Source organism: Condylura cristata, unplaced genomic scaffold (genome assembly GCF_000260355.1).
Source record: "Condylura cristata isolate star-nosed mole 26May11 unplaced genomic scaffold, ConCri1.0 scaffold00009, whole genome shotgun sequence".
NCBI classification, from domain to species: domain Eukaryota; kingdom Metazoa; phylum Chordata; class Mammalia; order Eulipotyphla; family Talpidae; genus Condylura; species Condylura cristata.
In genome coordinates this window covers 58,121,912-58,145,551 of record NW_004567110.1, presented here as the reverse complement: position 1 = coordinate 58,145,551, position 23,640 = coordinate 58,121,912, and the positions used below count along the sequence as shown (strand labels likewise).

The window sequence follows — 23,640 nt, the reverse complement described above, 5'->3', positions numbered from 1 at the left end:
AAACTCACATTTTATGTCAATTATAACTCAATGAAAATGTCATTTATTAGAAAAATAAAAAGAGTAAAATAATTATACTTTCTTATTATACTGCCTACAATACCATTTCTCAAGAAAGTAAAATGACAGAATGGCAGTTTTGCAGTCTATCTTTAGGCTTTTGTGTAAAGGACAATTAACATCATAGCCCTACAACTGTATCCTTAGAAAGCGCTGCTTGCAAAGCTGGCCCCTGGCTGGATTAAGGGACCTTGACTAGTAACAATTCTCTACACTAACAAAACTTTTCCTGAATGTAAGGGTGACTCACTCTACCTAAACGAAGAACCAGAACAATATTCTTTCATGTTTGCTGAATACATGCTTTCCCCCTGGAGTCTGGAACTTGCTGCACAGTAGTCAGAGGGTGCCTCAGTGTCTAGTGGGTTTCCATGTGAAAACCTCATGCAAATGTTGCTATATTTTTGATGCTAAGGAAAGGATGGGCTGTTGACTCCATGATGTAAAGGAGAGAGCATAAAAAGCCTTACAGATTCCCTGACTCAGTCTGTGTGAATATGCCTGTGAGCAGTTGTATATCCTTATTCTGTTTCTGTAATAGAGTTTAGCCATGAGAATAGCTACAAGCTGAATCAGAAGATATAGAACATTTTATTTTCTGCCTGCAATGGTAATTACTTGGAGAAAGCAATTTGCACATACTAGGTAAATCAGAAGATGGTCAAGTATATAAGTGAATTCTCAGAATGTGAGTCTTCAAATGACTACTGTGCATTTACTCAAACTCAAAAATCAGTAAGCAAGCAACATATTCCTAAAAGCAAAAAGAAAATATGGCATGCTCACCTACGCAGATATTCAACATGAAAGACAATATTTACAAAAAGAACCAGGACCATTATACCATTATATTTTGCTGAAAGGAGATGTGATGGTTTTCTTTCAACTTTTATGGTATTTGTGCATCAAAATCCATGTATAACAAAAATGTTTGCTATATATAAATTCTAATTAAAATTTCTTAATGCTGCTTTTCTCTAACTCTTTATTCTTAATTCCATTAATTTTTCATAATAGATGGCAAATCATGCTAACAGGGTTAAAAAATAATCTTATATAAATATGCAAAGTTTAAATATAAACAAATATGTCTCTATGGAATATAATTATATACACTTTATTTAAACAAAATTTATACTTGAACTTTGCATATTAATATAAGATTACTAATTTATTGAGTCAGTGATTATTAAATAATTCATGACAATTCATTCACATAAATTACCAACCCTAAGAAATTACATACAAGCAAAAAATTTAGGCTGTTTGTATAAGTTTGTTAAACCTATAAACTTTTGACATCTGCATATGAAAACCAACAAAGGATGGGTTAACTACATAGCATTACAAATAGTTTATATTCACACTACAAATGATTTTTGCCTGTATTTACATAAGAGACATCTATAATTATTTTTCCATTCTGAATATCCAGAATTTGTTCTGTCAAGCATTAAAATGTTAGGAATCCTTGACCTTTTATAATAACAGACCAAGCAAGAGAGAGAGGAAATACTCAGTTTGGTAGTCACTGACTTCTGTGAAGGTTAGCAGACATTTAAAAAAAACTTGCTTTAGATGATTACATGCATTAACTTCCTTGAAATGTCAAGGAGAGATGCTCTTAGATGTTACTATACGTTAAAAGTAAAAGGGGACTCACCAGTTTACCCCATCTGCTTCTACCCAGGCAAAGCGGTACTCATTGACCCGAAGCATCAGCTGCAGACACCCAGCAACACACTGCACATACTGAGAGCTCTATGCAAGAAGGAAGACAAAGTTTAGTCAAAGATGGTACATGTTTGAAAAGTCTGAGCTTTTACTTTTACTGATGTTTCTTATCAGAACAACAAAATTTCTTAATATTAAAAGTCAAAACTTACTCTTGCTTTCCTATCTATCAAAATGAAGCTGATTTTTCTGCCAAACTAAGCCTACACAATTCAAGGTTGCTTGACATACACAGTTAGGGAGAAAAAAGGAAAAAATTAATTCCTTGATATTGTTTGGTAAGTAGCAATACTTTTCAATGCTTTATTTACCGCTTAGTGTAGAGAATAGAGCTCATCACAATTATAGAAATACCAAAGAACAAGAAAATAAGAGAAAAGTGTATACTTTGAGGCAGACCTATATTTTAATGGACTTAGGTGAGTTACTGGACCTTTCTTGTACTTAGTATCTTTGTTCTTAATGAGGATAACATCCCCAAGTATACTCAAGGAATTTAGAATTAAATGAATGAATTCATTTAGCACATACAAGCCATTTCGTAGAAATGGGAACTTTAAAGAAAAAGTTATACAGCATATAAGAAGCCTAATTAACACTAGAAAAGACTGATTTTTAAAAACTGTTAGTCCAAAAGCACAGTCTTAGTCAAATACTGATTAAATCTAAATCTTGGAATAAACCAGAATATCACCAGAAAGTCACTGGCTCCTCCATTTTACCAAAGCTAGGTCTTTTAAAGTAAAATTTACAAGGAGCCTACTTCTACCAGAAACGACAAGATAAGAAGAAATTTCATATTACCCTTAAGAAAAGAACATACTAATTTATAAAAGAAAATGGAGAATCGCTGATGTTACATCGATTTACAAAAACTAATATACATGATGCTATTAAGCTCATTTTAATTTTAAACAAAGTTTGTTGAAACTTACAAAAACACAATAGTGAATGTACAATTGCCATAATAATCAAAAGTTATCAAGAAAAAGTTCTTCTTTCACTCCCAGCAAGAGATAAAAAGTGACCATTAGTTAAAGGTCAGGACCAGCATCTCACACACCTCCTTTAAAATTAATTTTAAAACCATTCTTACCTTTCACCGAGAAAAGATACTCAGCCCTTTCCCTACCCAGGAGGCACAGCTCCAGCAGGGTCTGTATCCCATTCCTCCCACCTAATGTCTATCAGTCAGACCCCTCCAGTTCATCTTCAGTTTGTTTGTTTGATGATAATCCTCTCCCCAGCCTCTAAATATACTCAATCCTTTCCCATCTTAAAATTATCCCCATTACTGCATCTTTCTTCACCCCAGTACTTATCACCAAACATTTACCTGTCTTCTATCTTACCACGCCACTAATACAGCAAATGACAAGATTACCAGTGATGTTAATTACCAGTTCCAACAGCTATTTTTACCTGAGAAGTGGCCAGTTCTCTCCAACTATTTACTAAACTCTCCCTTTGTGTATTCTCCATTTACATTGACTCACATGCTCTAAGTTTTACATCCAAGGTTGATCTACTCACCGTGAAAGAAATACAGCAGCATAGCATAATGGTTAAGAACAAAGATCCTAGAAACTAATCTACCACACTCAGCCACTTATAATTTATTTAACTTTGAATAAACTTCCTACCTACAAAGCAGATTAATAGGACAAACCCTACAGTGTGAGCAAATAATTTCATTAATGTTTGAAAGTTTTCAATATTACCTGTCACGTAATATCCACCAAGTGTTTGCGGCTGCATCTATTATTTTTTTGTTTTCTCCAATGGAAATAATAACTTCCATAGTATCACATACCAATCTCTACACTTGTACTATGTGTGTGTCTGTGTGTGTAACACATATTTATCACTCATCTCCATTTGTAGAGTGGAAACATGCATCTGATGAGGTGTGAATCTATTTCCCCATCTACTTTTGTAAACTAATGTTACCTGAATAAAGGGGGAAAGAATAATTTCCAATAGACCAAAATGTGGTAAAGTTTAGTATTTTTATCACAGCACTTAAGCACAATCCTAGTAAATAGCAGCATTTTAAAAGTGTTTGTTTACTGAATAATTATTCTTCCATTTGACCTTTATTTTTGGCTAATTTGTCATTTGGCTTTAGAAGGAAAACAGTAGAACAGAAAGTATTGTGATGTATTTGGTCCAACTAAAGTCATTTTTGTTTTACACCTATCAAGATTTTTAGGAAAAGGACCAAACGTAGACAGCTCCAAATTTTATATTATCATTTCCCGTAAGTTGATTTCTATTATGACATAGGAATGTCTCCCTATATGCCAAACAAGTCAGTGCAATCACCAACCTTGATCTTTGCTTGCTGTGTATTTTTCCTTTTGTTAGTATTTCCTATTCTATTAGCAGACACTATGACATTTGAAAAGTATTCTTGAAATAGCTATAATTGCTGATAGAAAATCCTCAAATGTCACACAATTTCATATAAAGGCAAAGTAAACAAGAACTGAAAGGCAAAGAAACACTCTATTTTACATGACAATATTGAGAATCACCAAACTGATGAAGTAGTATTTGAGTTGATAAAATATTGCTCCTCCGAAACAGGAATGTCACATGAAAGAATCAAATAAGGAAGAGACTCTCTAAGCTTTCTCTCTGAGTTGTAGCAGAGTATCACCTTTTCTCAGATAACCTCTTTATGAATCCCCTTAATGTCTATGCTCAGAACCCCCAAGGAGGGTGCCTATATAATTAGGTATTATTAAATGTAGTCATAAACTGGAGGTATGACTTGTCAAATATTATGGAGCAATGCTGCTATTTGCGTACATAATTTTTAATGACCTCAATTTTACAGGAGATGTTTTGTGTATCCAATCAGTAGAGAGCAGAATAAATAAGTTACTCAATACCCTTCATTACCCTTCACAAGACTAAAGCAGTTAGAATTTCTGTGCAACAGTGTAGAAATCCTGAGTGATATGTAGCTCTTTTTAAAACTCCACTGCAAGAAATTTCAATATCCTTCACACAAAGAGGTATAGCCCAAATACCAAACTCAGTTCAATGTGTAAGAGGCAGAAGTACAATTTCCAAGCCAAGAGCATGGGCGAAAACTGACCAGCTAAAAGCTCCACCCACAGAAGTATGGCCATGACAAGGAATGAGTAGACAGAAAAACTCAACAAATGGCCTTATGAGTCCTGAGGGGAATATTATACCACAGAAAGAGATAAGTTCCCAGAACCCAAGCAAAAAGAAACTAAAAACTGATTCTTCCTAAGGGAACTCAAAAATTCCATGATAAAGAAATTTGAAGAGCACAGAAAAGTGGATCCAAGAGGTTTAAGAAAATTCAACATAACAACATTAATGCCCTCAAAATAAAATCAGAAGAATTAATAGTCTAAATATGAAATAACAGAACTGCAGGTTGTAAAAGATATTTCATACTGTAGAAGGTATGAAAGTAGACTTGGAAGAGAAAAACCAGTGAATCTGAAAACCTAAATATACAATGAAGCAATAGAAGAGGGAAAAAGAGAAATACAGGGAAAAAATGGAAGAACACTTCAAGAACCAGCCAAAACCATGAATAACGGTAACATAAGAATAATGTGTATTCCAGAAGGGGAAGAGAGAAAGGAATAGAGAACTTATTTATGTGAAACTGGAGAAGGGACTAAATACACAAATCTATGAAGCAAAACAACAGCTGAGTACCTAAATAAAATGAGCTCTAAACCAAGACATATAATAGTGAAACTTCTAAAAACTCAAAAAAAGAAAAAATATTGTAGTCAGTGAGGGGCAAGAAGTAGTTAGCCTATAAAGCAATCCAGTCAGAAAAACATCAAACATCTGTGAAGAAACACTGGAGGTAAGGAGAGAATAGAACATTATAAAAAAAAAAAAAAAAAAGACAGCCAGACAAGAATACTCTGCTTTGACTCTTCTTTAGATATGAGGAAGAATAAAAGGCCTTCTCAGACAAACAGAAACTGAGAGTTTGCAAAAACTAGACACTCCTCCCCAAGAAATAATGAAAGGAACTTCAGTATCTAAGCAAAAATTGCAAAATATACACAAAGAATTGAAAAAGGAAACAGATACAACCAAAAAAAATAAAGGGCAAAGGACAGCAACAGAGTTTCAAATATCATTGATCAATATCACCAATGATATTCAACTTTCATCTATCTCCAGGACACACATCTGAGCTCAAAAATAATCAAGACTCAAGAAAAAGTGTTAGGAAACAATCCTGTAAGTGAATGGGAAACAAAGGAAGGTGGAGATAAGCATGCTTGTATCTGACAAAACAGATTTCCTGTTTTAAAAAAAAGGTAAGAAAAGACAGGGATAGACATGATATAATCATTAGGGGAACAATACATCCAGAAGCTATAATACTCATCAATATATAGTCACCAAACAAAGAAGCACCAATAGCATGACAGACCTCTCCTGACCCACCCCCACTGCTCCGCTCAGCAGTGTATTTTACTTGATCTGCCTGTTCTGCTCTCCACTCTGTCTCTGGTGAATTCTCTCATCTCCTGCACCTCTGACCTGTATCCCAGTTCTCATATACATAAATAAATCTTTAAAAAAAAAAAAAAGGAGCTCCAAAATATATTTGGGAACTACTTTCAAGCCTGAAAAAAATAAATTTGTGGTAGAAGATTTCAACAACCCTCTCACCAACAGACAGATCAATGACACAGAAAACGAGTAAGGACACAATAGCATTAAGCAAAGAATAGACAGCAAGGACCTAATAGACATCTATAAGACATTACATCCCAGAAAAGAAGAAAATACATTTTTTTTCAAGTGCACAAGGAACACTGTCCAGGACTGACCACACATTGAATCACAGAACAAGTATTAACAAATGGGATTCACGTGCCTTGTTGATAGTCACATAAAATGGTTTAGAAGAGAGATTTTACTAATCACAAAAGTTCAGCTAAATTATCTTTAGCAAATCACTTAAGCTTTTAAACTTGCTTTATTATCAATGAAGGAAAATAATACTAATTTCAGTAGCAGATTTTTTAAAATATGGAAGTAACTAAAATCAGTTTCTATAAAGCACTAAAACATTGTAAGTTATGATTATTATCACCTCATATTTTTTTTTTAAGATTTATTTATTTGTACATACAGAACTGGGGTACAGGCCAGAGATTAAGGGGCGGTGAGAGGCTTCACCAGAGACAGAGTGGGGAACAGAACAGGCAGATCGATGAAGTACACTGCTGAGGGGAGCAGCAGGCGGGCCAGGAGAGGTCTGCCACGCCATGTGGTCACCTCTGGGGCAGGCGGGAATCGAACTCACGTGGAAGTGGCTTTAGCTTCTCAGTGCAGTGCTTTAACCCGCTGAGCCACCAGGGAGGGCCATATTACCATCTCATATTAAGGAACTATAAAACATGTAGCTCAAAACTTTTCTTGAAGTTGGCATATTAAAAGGGATCCTCTAATCAATATTTATAAAATACCTAGATTGAATGATATCTAACTGAAGATGCAATCTTACAGAAAAAGTAATTTCATTATTAACTTAAAAATTTACAAATCTTCGGCCCTCCCTAGTGGCGCAGCGGGTTAAAGCACAGCACTGAGAAGCTAAAGCCACTTCCCCATGAGTTCAATTCCCGCCTGTCCCGGAGGTGACCACATGGCGTGGCAGACCTCTCCTGACCCGCCCGCTGCTCCCCTCAGCAGTTACTTCATCTATCTGCCTGTTCTGCTCCCCACTCTGTCTCTGGTGAAGCCTCTCACCACCCCTGAGCCTCTGGCCTGTACCCCAGTTCTGTATAAACAAATAAAAAAAAATTTACAAATCTTCAAATATTACTTTCAATTGAATTTGCTTAGGCATATAGCTCAATTATATGACTACTGGGATTCTTTATTAGAGGCAAAAATAATATGGACTTAAAGTATGATTTACTTTATAAATTACTGCTTTACATACAACTTTTAAGAACACATCTAAAGCAACCTTATTATTATCAGCACTATGCTTTGATAATGACTGTAAAAGAAAATCTTGTAGTAAAATACTTTACCATTTAATTTTCTTTTGCATTGCCAGATGCCTCTCCAAGCAATCCTTCCAAATTTCTGATCATAAAATTTAAAACTTAAACTTTTCTATTTCCTCTTTTTAGCATTCATTTTGTATATATATTGTACTTATCCTCAATATTTTCAGTGTGTTAAAGATTTTAGTAAGGTATAAAGCAAGTGAACAATGAAAATCATCCAAGAATTGGTTTAGGTAAATAACAATGTTCTTAAAGCTTACACAAAACAATGTAACTGAATTATTTTGGATTCTCACAGACTTTACAACTCACCAGACAGAGAAAACTACACTTAAATAAACAGGCCTGAACTGTACGAATCACTGCCACAGTTCACTTACTCTGCTATCTGGGGATTACTTTTGATGTACTTGGCAACAAAGTAGTAAAGAACTAAATCACTTCTTCAAAAAGATTCCACTTTTTTTAAAAGACTGAAAAGTACTACATACAATTAAATTAAAAGCAAAGCTGTAAAGTCAATGGCACATTAACAAGCTATTACTGCCACAGAAAAACATTTCAGGAATTTGGTGAAAAATTTTTCAAAAGTTAAGTTTTTTCTCTCATTCTAAAAATGGTGAATCTTGAAAATATCATGCTAAGTGAAAATAGATACTCATAGGCAATCATGTGATTTATTTATAATTATATGATTCATTCATAAGAAATACCCAGAAGCAAATCCAAAGACACAAAGTGGCTGCCTTGGTTGGCAGCAGGGATGGGGAATGACTATTAGTGTGTTTCTTTTTCAGATACTCAAAATGTTAAGAAGATCAGATTGTGGAAATGGTTGCACACTTCTATGAATATACTAAAACCTACAGAAATAAATGGATTTTATGGCATGAAAAATACATCTTGTAAAATAAACAAGCAAAACTGGAAATTTACCTTCTCTTTCATACATGCCACATTTCTAAGTGTTTAGTATCCATCACAAAGGACAGGTATATAATACATTTCCATCACTATGGAATGTTCTATTAGACAGAACTGCTTACGAACATTAAAAGGCAAGATAAAAATAAGCAATAAGGAGAACCTAACAACTTAAGTTACCTATCACTAATAAAACTATCTATCTGACACAAGCTATGCAACGTCCATCGTCTTGACAGATTCCGGGTAGATTGGGATAAGTTCTGGAAAATCAGACTGTCCACTGCTAACTTATGTTATGACCTCCCTTTTTTGTATAAACATAATAACAAAATATTCTGAGCAACATTCAGTTTATAACTGGATTGTCTTAGCCACACAGGCGGCTGCCTGGTTCAGGCAAGCTGCCCCAGGAGGAGAAATTCCTCTGTCTCCTGAGACAAAAGGCAAGCCCCAGGAGAAATAAGACCCCAGGACATAAAAACTCCTGGGAAGCTTCCTTGGTTTCTTTAAATAAAAAAGCAAACCTCAGATAAGGCATCCAGGGCATAATGGACAAATTTTAACCTTGACTACACAGGTGTTGTTTCATATACAACTGTACAACTTTCTCTTAATTTACTCCTTTTTAAAACAAGCACTGATAACACTGCTAATACAATTTATTACTACCCCAAGACCCCTAACAACCTTTTGCTAACAAGCTCACCCCTTCCAGACCCCTCTTCCTTTGAGTGATAACTAGACAGCTGTATACATGATAACTATCACAAAATGTATAATCTATTATACCATAAATTGTTAAGAAAAGAATGCTTTTTCCCCTTGTCCTTGAGAATGTTTTATGGAGATATCTCATTAACTTACCCTATACATTATTACAATTAACCACTTATTACACAGTATAAATAAAGACCTACCGAAGGGGAAGGATGAAGACTTGCAACCTATCCTGACTCCCGTGTCTTCCTCGCACCCGCTCCTGTCTCCCCTTTTGGAATCTCTGCTCACCGACGCCTTCCCATCTTAGGGTCCTGCCTGTGCTGCCTCCAGACACCTCAAAAGTTGGAGCTAGTCTCCGACATCTATCTAGCAATAATTAATGTGAAACAAGGTCTACAACAAAAATAGAGAACAGGACAGGTCAACTTCCACATATCTAACAAACCAGGCAGAGGAGAAAGAAAAACAAACCAGAAAAGAAATCCCACATTCTCACTAACCCTCCAAAGTTTCTTGTCAGGGCATCTACTCAACAATCTACTTCCTGGGCTGTGCTGCTTCCTCAGAACAAAAGAAACTTGACAATTCACACTGAAGAGCCAGTAAAGAAGCATATAGTTTATAGTAAGCACCTATAATTTGATATTATTTTACAAATGTAATAGTCCGTTTAGAACTTAGAATGATACTTTGTTGGTCATTTTAAATGATAAGAACTATTGGTTCATGCCTTTTTCTCACTTTGCAGCATAAAACTTTCGTCTATACTGACATCAAGTGGCAGTATCATATAATGCAGCTTACCAAATAGTTCTGACAACCTAAAAGAATTTTAAGATACAATAAAATATTTCTTTAAACCTGAATAGGCTTTGTGACATGAAGAAAACCTAAAGATATAATACTCCAGTTTAGCTGCCTCAAAAATAATTCTCTCAGTAAGCAATTAATTTCTTAGGAGGTTTTGCCATTCATTAGCTTTATTACCTGCAACAAGCTAAAATACCTTTCTGCACAACTAACTCATAAACCATGAGTAAGACCTTTGTCAAAAAGCAAGTAAGAATATTCAAAGATATATAAAGATAAAATGAGTAAAACAGTACTATACACATAGTAAATATTCAATAAGTATTAACTACCCGTTGATTCTTCTACTACAACTATCAAAGAAAGGGCTAACAGACTAATCTCAGTTTATGAAGGCTACTTTTCAAGCTGATAGCTATCTGAAAAAGAACCTTCAAGAAAGAGACTGAGAATATGTTCAGATTTCAAGGGTACCAACAGAAAGCAGGTGGGAAATCAAAGAGCACCTTGTTCTAGTACATCTGAAGTCAGACTATGGTTTTGATTCTACAATGGCAAAACTATACTTTGAGGGATCATTTCTATAGTTTATTACTCAAGGGGCCTGAAAAAAAGAACAGGAAAAGCCAAGTCTCATGTCTACCAACAGGAAAAAGTGATCATCACAAAACAAATATTTATGTAGTTTTAATTATACCATTAATCCAACTGGAGATGAAAACAATTTCATAGATTTACATTTGGGGAACTAGTAAACACTTTCAAAACTGTAGAAGTCCACAACTCAAAAATAAATTTATATTTAGGATGTTAATGTTAGGAGATCAGCAAATTAAGAAGGAATATACTTACATCACTTGAAGAGACTGTTCCTGTTTCAACAGCGACACCGCTACCACGCAGTTTCTATTATGAAATAAATAACTTATTACTTAGTTTTGTTTTTAATTTTATTCTAATTTATCAGCTTATGTATGGGAGTTAATTATATTTTATAATCTTTTCCCTAATCCTATTTAACAAAGTACCACCAACTAGTAAAAAGCATAGGGATGTTATAAAATATTCCAAATATCATTATGGTGTTCCAGATAATAACTTAATCAATAAATTACTTAAACTGAAACAGAAATAAGTTGAATATTAGGCTCTAGCTAAATTCATAAGTGAAGCTAGTACAAATTTCCAGGTCTCAGGAGTTACCTACTGAGTTGTTTCCCCAAAAAGACACTGCCTTAAGCTGAGCCATCTATACTATATTCCATCGTAAAGTGTTCAAAACAGGTACCTGATGATGGGAAGATACTACACAAAACCTAAAATTAGGTTATCCACAGCGACATGAACAAGTTATAGTATCAAATCTCATATACTCATATACGTAAAAGTACAGTATATGTATCTCATATACTGTAAAGAAATGATCAAAGAAAAGTTAAGAGTGAAAATCAGAAGCTGAATGTACAAGAGAAGAGTGAAAATGAATAAATTTCTAAAAGGAAATTTTGATTTTTTTCAATAATTAAATAGTAAGTGCTAGGCATGTGCCCCCGTAACCTAAGAACAATCTTAAAACTACCAAACACTCCTAAATTTCACTATAAAGTCAAAGAATAAAATACCCAAAATTGCTGCTAAGTTGGATTTTTGATAGCTCATTTTCATTAGAATCTTGTAAATGTTGTCCCTTTTAAGGACAGAGAAAATATCTAAGAGACAAAGAAGCCAGCCAAATAGAGAACTATCACGGAATATTTAAGCTAAGCAGCAAGTAAAAATCACCAATGATCCTGTACTTCATTCTTTAAACAAGAACTCTGTAATATAATCCTGATAAAACACCATGGAAGACATGTCTTTTCACAGTAAGATAGTGTGATCCAGAGCCCAGCAGAAGCAGTGAATAGACTCTGAGAAGCAAAGCCAGAATGAACCCAACAGCCTGAAGTCACCTGTAGCAGAAGGACTTGCAAAGCAGAAATGCCACACCATAACAAAAATCATTGATGGTGCGATAAAAAGAACGAGCTAGGAAGATATAGAACATATTTTGAGCATTTATCTAATACCAAGAAGCTCAATTCTAATATAAACTGTCCTACACATTGAAACATTTCCTTCAGCTACTGACAAGAGATATATTTCCCCCAATTGGTGGATATGGCTACAAAGATAGTTAATGGTTCCAAAAGAGAAAAATCATCTGTGAGGCACAAAATAAATGTTTCTTTTATGAGGAAAAGTTTGTGATGAAAATACAACCCATGATCTTAGTGGTAGTGGTAAACTACAGTATCTTTCCAAGAAATTTTCATTTTATGAATTCAGCTACAGAAGAACCTCATTACCACTATGCATGAAAGCAGAATGTAATCTGTTCAAAGGAAAAACTTCAAAATAGGAAAAAAAAATAATAATAATGGTGAGGGGAAGAAGAGTTTAACTATTTAACTAGTAAGCATTCTGAACCCAAATGATACTGAGAAAGTTTAAATCTCGTCTTCACACCCATTCTTTCATGCTCTAAATATCTTATGTTGAAACACCTCAAAAACTCAGCAATATCTGTAAATGTGTGGTTCCTGTGAAATACTTTTTAAAATGTAAGCCAAAACAAGTGCTAGAATATCCTAATCCAAGAACAAAAAAAAAAAAATCAGTGAGACTCCCATCAAAAAAGGCAGGCAGTGACAAGATTTAAAAAAAAAAAAAATCTTAGCAAAATGTCATCATGGGTCTCTTATGCCTCAATATAAAATCTAAGAAAACATTAAATTTGAAGTTTAAATTACAAAAATTTATTTCCAATAGACATTTATTTGTAATCTAACACTAACATTGTAATGACCAACATTACTTCTGGTTCCATTTTGCCATGTCACCAATCCTATACCAAACTATCTCATAGTCTTTTCTTTCCCAGAATACTCTTCCCACACACCTTCATTCACTCCTTTTCTAAATATCATTCCCATCAAGTCTCCCCACCCACCCACCCCCAGTTGAACCTAATGCTTTCCACTGGAGCATAAAATAAAGGAACACTCCACTTAGCCGAGTGTCAGATCTTTTGCCATGGCAACAAAACAGAAAAATTGCCTTTTCCCAACTGTTAAATCAGCAAGTTACCTGCCTCCATGGAGAAGTATGGTTACAGCAGCCTCAAAGCAACCAAAGTAACTAATGAGCAAGCTTAATGATTAGGCTTCAATCTCCCCAAGATGCAGTGAAACCCTGAGAAGATGTCACTGTGTGAGACAGTTTGTGAAAGCTGGACCAAACAGCTCCTGGCTTACCTAAGTGTGCTGGAAGACAAGTTCAGAATCTTTGTCAAGACTAGGGTAAATGGATTACTTACAATCTATAATTTGAAATTTGAACCAGGTTCTTTACTGGTGTAACTAATTATACAGCATGGCCTGGATACATGATCAGGAGTTTCCCACTAGCAACTTTTGGAAAACTCTCCCAAAACCAAGATTTCCTGCACAAGTCTTGGGTGGTTCATAGTCCATGGAAACCATGCCTGAAAGTTGCTCAGTCCAAAGCTTGCCTTTTCTCTCCTGCTGGAATGTTTCTCTTCCTTTATTACAAGCCTTGAATAAATATGCTCTTTGGAACTGTTGGAGTCCTTTTAATTCTCCGACCTGTGTAATCTCAGCAGCCACCTGGAAGAAAGATACTCTCTACCCACTCAAAAGCAGAAATAAGAAATTCTCAAATGACAGAAAAGACATTGAGTTGAATACAGTCAAAGAAAAAGCAAGCATACTACCATTCCTAAAAGTAGTCTTACTTATCAAATTCAAATGGCATGATTTTAATATGAATTTTTTTTAATTTCAAATAATTACCATAAATAGCTTAAAAGAGAATATGGATGCTATTCCTTCTAAAGATTCTAAAAGAAATGTCTTTTACCTGTGAACTCAGCTGAGTTTTTATCCAATTAAAATAGTAATTTAAGTCACTGCCTTCCATCAATTCTTTTCCCCAAGCTGCCAACTTGGCAATAATTCTTGCTGCCTGAAAAATAAGGAATGCATTAAAATACTATGGATAAATCACATCATATACCTTAAAATTCAAGACGCAAAACTATTTGCCAAATGATTTAACAATTCTATAAAATTGCTAATCTTTCATTTTTAAAATATATTTTAAAATAGCGACATCTTTTTAAATTATTTCCATTAGAGTGAGACAAAATTAGTTGTGTTCTAAGAATTTCATGACCCTCCTGTATTTTTCTGGGATTCAAAAGTAGTAAGACGAGCAAGAATCCAATACAAAAAGTTTTCTTAAGAGGCAGGCTTTCATCAAATTACCAAAAAAAAAAAGTCTCGCCACCACTATACATCCTCACTTCAAGCTACTTGTAAGTGATCACATCTTAAACTTGTTTAAAATATATACTTAAAAATCTTTATGTTTTTTTAAACTAGGTATTCGAGGCCCTCCCTGGTGGCACAGCAGGTAAAAGCACAGCACTGAGAAGCTTAAGCCTCTTCAGCATGAGTTTGATCCCAGCCTGAGCTTGCATCAAATGTTTATTTGATCTTGATTACTGTTTATCAATTTTATTATAAAACAATCAATATCAGGAAGATATTTAAATTAGATATATACAATGAAAAAAAGCCTCAACAATTTAAAGGAAGAAAAGGTATTATTGGTCTTTAAAAATATTTCATGGGAAATGGTTCATGATTTGAAAAATGTAAAGCAGCCACAGAAAGGAGCAGCCTCAGGGCCTCCCCCACTAAGCCCACTCCACTCTCGGAATAGAAAAAGCTTGTACAAAACTTCAGTTTCTCAACCCTCTTCTAATAATTTCTCCACACTACATAAAAGATTTTCAGTGGTAAAGCTCTCAAAAAACAGCCCCAACGCTAACTTTAAAACAGGAGTGTGTTTACTATTAAAAAGCAATTAAATATTACTTAACTAAAATAAAAAATTAAACACTGCAGCTTCAAAGAAAATTTAATTTCTGAGGTCAAATTCAATTAATCCTGTCACTGACAATCAAAAGCTGTTTAAACATGTTTTTATGTCAATTTCAGACTAACTGATTTTATGCCATTTCAGGCAAATTCTATCTTCCTTGACTTCCCAGTATCCCCCACATTACTAAACATCAATTTAAAAAACTGCTGTGTGGCCCTCCCAGGTGGCGCAGCGGGTTAAAGCACAGCACTGAAAATCTAAAGCCACTTCCGCATGAGTTCCATCCCCGCCAGCCCGAGGTGACCACATGGTGTGGCAGACCTCTCCTGACCCACCCGCTGCTTCCCTCAGCAGTGTAGTTCGTCAATCTGCCTATTCTGTTCCCCACTCTGTCTCTCCTGAAGCCTCTCAACGCCCCTGAGCCTCTGGCCTGTATCCCAGTTCTGTATGCACTAATAAATAAATCTTTTAAAAAAAAAACTGCTGTGTGGGCCCTCCTTGGTGGTGCAACGGGTGAGGATGCAGCCCTGCAAGCTGGTGACAGCTGCTTCTGTGCAAGTTCAATCCCTGGCCCTGGAGGTGACCCATGTGGCGAGGCAGATCTCTCCTGACCTGCCCGCTATTCCCCTCAGCAGTGTGCTCCGCCGATCTGCCTGTTCTGCTCCCCACTGTACTCTGGTGAATCTCCTCACGGCCCCTGCACCCTTGCCCAGCTCTATATGCATAAATGAATAAATAAATCTTAAAAAAAAATGCTGTGAAAAGTCAACAACACAGCAGTTAATTCCTCTGGGAACTGGGAGGTTACCAGTGACAATATCTTTTAAAAATGTAAATAGCCCTGTTTTGTTTCCTTCCTAAATCAGAAATTTGATTAATGAAAAATTTACCATATGAACAGTAAAGAGATCCTGGCGATTCAGCATTGGCAGAAAGTAGGACCAGGCAGTGTTCTTGCTACGTTTAGCATACTCAAAGAAAATACTAACTCGCTGATGATTTTCCTAAAATAGAAAAAGAAAAGTGAGATCACCAATTAGAATACATTTTACAAAAGATTGTTAACAATATGCAACCTTTCATTTTATATCCTATCAGTGTGTTTTCTTCTCCCAGTGTCTATAAAATGTTAGTATGGATTGAGGCTAGCAATGGGAGTGGGCATAGATATTTTAAAAATAAAAACACCGTTAAAAACTATTATAAGGCGGTCCTCCCTGGTGGCACAGCGGGTTAAAGCACAGCACTGAGAAGCAAAAGCCGCTTCCGCATGAGTTCGATTCCTGCCTGCCCCAGAGGTGACCACATGGGGCGGCAGACCTCTCCTGACCGGCCCGCTGCTCCCCTCAGCAGTGTACTTCGTGGATCTGCCTGTTCTGTTCCCCACTCTGTCTCTGGTGAAGCCTCTCACCGCCCCTGAGCCTCTGGCTGTATGCACAAAATAAATAAATCTTAAAAAAAAAAAAAAAACTATTATAAGGCCCTCCCTGGTGGCGCAGTGGATTAAAGCACAGCACTGAGAAGCTAAAGCCACTTCCGCATCAGTTCGATTCCCGCCTGCCCCGGAAGTGACCACATGGCGTGGCAGACCTCTCCTGACGCGCCCGCTGCTCCCCTCAGCAGTGTATTTTGTCGATCTGCCAGTTCTGTTTCCCACTCTGTCTCTGGTGAAGCCTCTCACCGCCCCTGAGCCTTTGGCTTGTACCCCAGTTCTGTATGCACAAATAAATAAATCTTAAAAAAAAACTATTATAAGTTTAGGGTCTCCCTGGTGGTGTAGGGGTTAAAGACAGCACCATTAAGCTATCAGCCCAGCCTGCTAACCACTGCAGTTTGATCCCACCCGCCACACTCCCTAACCAAGGAGCTGGCCCACAAGGAATAGCAGAACTCTCCTGTATCTCCAGCTGCTCCCCTCAGCAATGTATTTCAGTACATATACCTGTTTTGCTACCCACTGGTGAAAGCTCTGACTTACTCCCTCCCCACCCCTACCTCTGGCCTATACCCCAGCTCTTGTATGCATAAGTAAATAAATCTTGTTTTAAAATGTTATAAGTTTAAATCAAGTGAGACAAAATAACAGGTCCCGGCTCTGTAAGCTGTAGCACCTTAAGTGACACTTCTCCTCAACCTGCACCTCTGACCTACCTACGGTCCCCTGTGTTGTTTCAACACAGTGATAAAACCATGTGAGCACACTGCTTCCACACAAACAAACTCAGGCAGAGGCAGACAGACCACAGATTAGCTTTAGATAGAAGCATTGACAAAAGCACTTCAAACTACTTATAAGCAGGCAAGGGAAACAGGAAACCAGAGAAACTCAAATGTTCAAGGTTATTCTTGCCATACAAACAGAAAAATCAGGGCAAATAAAGATAGTAAAAACAGCATGTCACACTAGCAGGATTTAGAGAAAAATTCATTCTGACTTCAAGTCATGCAAACTCTACCTCTCAATCTAAATTTCCTTTGTCTATCACTGGCTGAAATACATTTTCTGGTTCACTAAGTGAACATGGTTCCTAAATAACAATACATATGGAGGATCTGTTCCAGGAACTCCATGGATGTCTAAAATCAGGCATAGTAAAAAACTGTAGGTATACATTGTTTCCTCCTGTGCATATATAATACAGTTTAATCTACAAATTAGGCACAACAAGAGATTATCGATAACTAGTAACAAAAGAACAAGTGTAATAATATATTGTAATAAAAGCAATGAATGTGGCCTCTCTGCACCTTCCAATATCTTATATACATGTAATATTTTCACACTAGATTGACCATAAGTAACTTAAACCACAGAAAATGAAATCATGGCAAAGGGGCTACTGTATTGTCTGAAAACACAAACCAGGTAAGCAAAAATTTAAATTTTCAGACCAACATTTAATTCTTTTTAATTAACTATATTGGTTTTAATTTTAGGTCTGTACCAAAAAGTACCTATATGGAGAACAAACTACCTTTCCTCAAGTAGTAAGACATTATTTAGAATAAATAATTAGAATAGTTGTGATAATGAGTTTATAAAAGAACTTGAAGTTCAGAGAAGTCATCATCACTCCACTCCACTGGTGGATTATTTACAAAATTGTAGTACTTATTATATATTCTGTGTATACACAGAAATAAACAAAGTACCCTGCATATGTAAAGAGCAGAATCTACTTTGCATGTTTTAAATAAGCCATGTTCCTCTTCAGTCCCTGCTTTAAAACCTAAGCCTAAAGATGGTGGCAGAGTGAAGGCCCAGGCTTACCTCCTCCTACATGTGTAACTAAACTGCAGCAGAATAAGGCCAAAAGCCCTGGAGGATAAAACAGACCACAGCACACACTAGGAGCGACCGTTCAAAAGAAACGCAAACACTTTAAGTGAGCAGACCTTACTGTGCTACTGAGGCAGTAAGGGAGGGCAAGCTGCTGTGAAGGGTTAACTGAGGGACCCAAACCAACACTGAGGACTTAGGAGACCCCACAATGCACTAGGTAAGAGGACACTCAGAACTGGTACCAAGGACAGACAGTACACTGTGGGAAAACTGCAGGACAGGAGTCCAGTAAGGGTTACTGGCTTGAGCAGGAGGCACTCAGTACAGAACAAAGAAGCCCGAACCAGTGGGGAATACAGATCAGATGGCCAATGTCTTGGGAGGGAAGAAGCTGCTATTCAAAACACATCCCACCCTACCCAAAGAGTAAAAACAAAAGAATAAATGCAAATTTGCAAAAACCAGAGTTTAAGCACCAGCTAACAATAGGAATAAATAACAAAGGATGAGGCTCTGTGCTAGAAAAGAAAACAATTCCCAGTCTGTGACCCTTATATCAAATACAATCTGAGAACAGATTGTATCTAGTGCTCAAAAATAGCCTAGAGGTGGAAGCTGACAAAAGACCAGTTGAGAGACTTAGACTGAGTGCTGGCCTAACAGCGGGGATCCCTGTGAATCCCCACCACACAACTCCAGTACACCCCACAAAACAATATAAGATTCAATCCCTGACACTCACTAGAGGTGATCCTATGGTGCCCTATTGCCTGGCCTTTTTTTACATACTACCCCTTGCCAGTACTAGGTTTCTAATTACTTCAATAGGGGCAAAGGCAATAGTCTAAAAGTCTATCCCTATTATAATCCTTAATGACAAAAATGAAGAGATATAAGAACATAACACAAACACTAGTGTAAAAACAGAAAAAACCCTAGGAGTTTCACTCCAGCAGAACTGTGTATCATGACTGAAGGGAGTTCAAGGTAACAGTTATGAAATCACTTACAGAATTCAAAAATACAGTGGGGGATATAATAAAAGAGGAACAGACTAAAGACCAAGAAAATATAAGGCACTTGCAATTAGAAGTAATGGACTAATACTATAATCAAGTCAAAAGAGAACAAAGAGGGCCTCAAAAGCAGACAACCAGAATTAAGAGAATTAACGAAGTCAAAAAAAGCACAATGTCAAAGAACACACAAGAAGAACAACATAGTTAAAATACAATTTAAAAGACTTTTTAGAGTATGAGAGCCCTCTGGGACAACCTAAAGAGAAATAGTTATGTATCATAGGGGTCCCAGTAAAATAAAAAGAGAAAAGCACAGAAAATTTACTTAAAGAAAGAATTGAAAACCATCTCAATAAGGGAGTCCAAACTGAGGTTAGTATTCAAGATGCCCAACTAGTTCCATGCAAAGCAACAGATACATGCATATCAAGATAAGTTATAACTCAAATTGGTGAAGAACAACAAGCAATTTTGTCAAAAGTATTCTACTCAAAGTGCCACAGTGAAGTGGATTAAAAATATGGGAAAATTTTTACTATAAAATTTTTAAAATAGCACAAGGAATCAAATAGTTAAAGTTGTCCAAATTTCTCAATGTAACTAAAATGTACGTAATAAAAAATCAGATGCTAAAATATATTGAATTGGTAGTAAAAGAAAATGTCAGCTACTTAAATTTGAATCTCTGAACAGATCCTTCAGAAAGAAAAAAACAAATCCCTAGCTAGGAAGATGTTCAACTTATGATACCATTTTGACTGGTAAAAGTGCAAAAGTTTGGGCCCTCCCTGGTGGCACAGCAGGTTAAAGCACATCACTAAGAAGCTAAAGCCACTTCAGCATGAGTTTGATCCCTGCCCTGGAGGTGACCACATGGCATGGCAGACCTCTCCTGACCCACCCACTGCTCCCTTCAGCAGTGTACTTCTTCCATCTGCCTGTTCTGCTCCCCACTCTGTCTCTGGTGAATCCTCTCACTGTCCCTACACCTCTGGCCTGTAGCCAAGATCTGTCTGCATAAATAAATAAATCTTTAAAAAAAAAATGGAAAAGTTTGACAGTGCCTCCTATGGACAAGGAAGTAGGGGAAAAGCCACTCTCCTATGGTTTGGTACTGCAAAATGGAGTATTTCATAGTATCTTGACAAAGCTAAATGTGTAGTTTGTATAGTCCCTTTTACCTAGAAATCCCAATTCTCAGAATTTGCCAATAAGTACTCTCCTGACAATATAAAAATACATTCATACAAGGTTATTCTTTGCCTCATTATTTCTAAATATAAAAGATTAGAGTCACTTTTTATTTGACACCTTAGCAAGGATGCAGATAGCAGTTGCATGAGCTACGCCATGTTATCCAAGGAAATAAGATGTCAGGAAGTCTAATAAGACAGCCAAAGATCTAGTGAACAAATCTGAGGGCAAGGTCAAAACATAAGTAGTGCAAAGGCAAAGTTTGGATCAATGACCTAGGCTTATTTGACAAAACCAAATATGATAAGCTCCACAAGGAAGTTCCCAACTCTAAAGCTTATAGGCTCAACTACTACTGTCTCTGACCTATGGAAGACTGGAGCTTCTCTGGCCAAGGCAATGCTTTAAGAGCACTTCTGTAAAGAAATTAATTCGCAGGTTTCAAAGCACACAGTTCAAGTAACTTATACCAGAAACATGAAGGCTAGAGATGTCCCAGTTGCTGGTGAGAAATGCATGAGTGAGCAGATATTGTATATTTTGAAAAATAAAACTTCATTAAAAACAAATGGGATGTATGCACATGAGCTTGAACTATATCAAAACACTTATTTGTTCCATCCATCATCTCTACATTCACAAATTCAACTAATGGTAGATACTAGTCCATTGATCAAATCCAAGGATACAAAATCCAGAGATATGGAAGACATATCAATAAAGAACTTGAGCATCCTGTGAATTTTGGTATTGAAGAGATGAGGTGGTGAGGTGGGATTCTAAAACCAATTCCCTATGGACAGCAAGGATGAATGTAGTCAAGTCTTGGTGGAATCAAATATTACAGAAGGATTTTCAGCACAGAGATTAGCTCTCCATCCCAGTGCTCAAGAGTCAACAGTACATTTGTGTGTGGATTTATACATATTTATGCATAAATTTGGATACAGATATATTTACATATATATATACGCAAACACACATACATATATGGGAACCAATCTCACTGTACATTACAACAGAGGTTGATTAAGTCAACTATGGCATATCTGCTATGGTAATGCACGTGTTTTATAGTTGTCAAAAAAGAATATGGGGGCATTTCTATAACTAACATGAAATGATTTCTGGCACATTTTATATTTTCTTACACTGTTGTTTGTTTTTGTACAGTCATTGGTTTCTCCCCTCAGGTGTAGTCCCATAGCTCTCCCACCACCATAGCACCCGTGATCCACCATTATATTTTGTGCTCTTCTTTCCCCTACTTAACCCCTCTTGTCCCCCCTCCCTTGCTATATGTTCTGCTATGTTTTATTAAGTGAAATACAGGAGATTACAATATGTATTTTTTATATGAAAGAGGGTGAAAATAAGAAAACGCATATTTAGCTATCTATTTTTGCAAAAAATGAAACAGGAGGGATAAACCTGAAATCTCCAATATTGGTTATCTACAAGAAGTACATAAACATGGGATATGGATTGGTGTACATTTTGCAAAGTTTTGAGTGTAGCATTTTGCAAAGTTTTGACTTCTGGAAGCATTAATGTTTCACATAGTCAAAAATAATAAAATCAACACACATAAGCAAAAAATAAAGAATGCAAAAACAAAATAATGTAACTGCATTTCAAGAAATATAACTATGTAACTATATATATAACTCTGAATAAACCTGAATACAGTACTCTGACAACCTACCCTCAATTTAAAGGTAAAATACTACAAATACTGACACTATAAAGAACTTGTTTTCATAGTTATATGGACCAACAACTTTGAAACCACATTTTTGGTACTACACATAAAACAAACAAGTAAATATACAAGGAGTAAGAGGAGCTTACTATTCCACCATCACAGAAAAGTGTTATATTATAGGGGAGATTACAATAAAATCTGGTGTTGAGCTTAAATGAAATGGGAAATAGCAAAAACTCATGGCTCTTACTTTTGTAGCATATAGTACAGTACAGGTGTGTATAAAATTTCACTATATTTTATGAGCACTTGTGTGTGTGTGTGTGTGTGTGTGTGTGTAAGAACCCAAGGTAAGCAGAGAACCTCACAGCTTCCTCATTCTAGGTGCAGTCTTATACAATAACCGGATAACCAACGTCTGCCATCTCCATTTTTCTTAACTCTTTAAAAGAAAAAGTTTCCAGAGATGGAAAACATTTTCCGACAGGCCTGCACCAGTCCAGGCTGAATTCTGATCCTGACTCACATTATAGTATCACCAAAAACAATTCCCTGCAAGACACTCTTTTCTTCAAGACTAAGACATAGACAGGCATTGAACTTAACAATCAAATGACCTGTCTCAGCAAATTACAACTACATAACGAGGAAAAATATTTTATTTGCATTTTAGGAGAGAAACAATGCCATCAGTAAACTCTTACAAAAAGGATTGTCAGAGCACAGTACACAAAAAGATGAAGTCACCACATGTATTAAGAATACCTACCTGCAACATATCATCAACCATAGTTAGTATGTACTGAACGGTCTGTTCTTTGGAGATATGAGTCATCAGGTTTATAAATGTTTTAGCACACTAGAAAAAATAAAATTAACGTTAATTACTGTTTCAACTGCAAAATTTTTAATGGGATTTCGTAAAATATTATTTTACTCACAGAAATCATAAAAAGTAATTTTAATGAGTTAACTAATTAAAACCTAGATAGACATGTATATGTTACTATCATACAAGAGCACCTAAAAGATTTCTACTACAGAAAAATATACACCTTTTACCAATATTATAAAGTATATGACACAGACTTTTTGTATTATTTCTAGTGATAAATTTCAGAATGTTTACCATTCTTAAACAGACCTAATCATTATCAACCCCTGATTGCCCACAAGAGCATAAAGATTAAGTTA

At 36.0% G+C, this 23,640-nt stretch overlaps 1 protein-coding gene across 3 annotated transcripts in view; it reads right to left on the bottom strand.

The window, feature by feature from the left end:
- The window catches only part of ATP6V1H (ATPase, H+ transporting, lysosomal 50/57kDa, V1 subunit H), a 93,352-nt gene that overhangs the window by 61,227 nt on the left and 8,485 nt on the right, over nucleotides 1–23,640 (bottom strand). For 2 of the 3 annotated variants that reach the window (XM_004679879.2, XM_012723070.1), the window contains exons 4-8: nucleotides 23,216–23,305; nucleotides 16,136–16,249; nucleotides 14,217–14,321; nucleotides 11,148–11,201; nucleotides 1,724–1,821 (exon numbers count right to left, since the gene is read on the bottom strand). In XM_004679879.2, the coding sequence (XP_004679936.1) occupies nucleotides 1,724–1,821; nucleotides 11,148–11,201; nucleotides 14,217–14,321; nucleotides 16,136–16,249; nucleotides 23,216–23,305 (461 nt within the window). The remainder of the gene's footprint in view (nucleotides 1–1,723; nucleotides 1,822–11,147; nucleotides 11,202–14,216; nucleotides 14,322–16,135; nucleotides 16,250–23,215; nucleotides 23,306–23,640) is intronic. The other variant, XM_004679880.2, reaches the window with a different exon arrangement.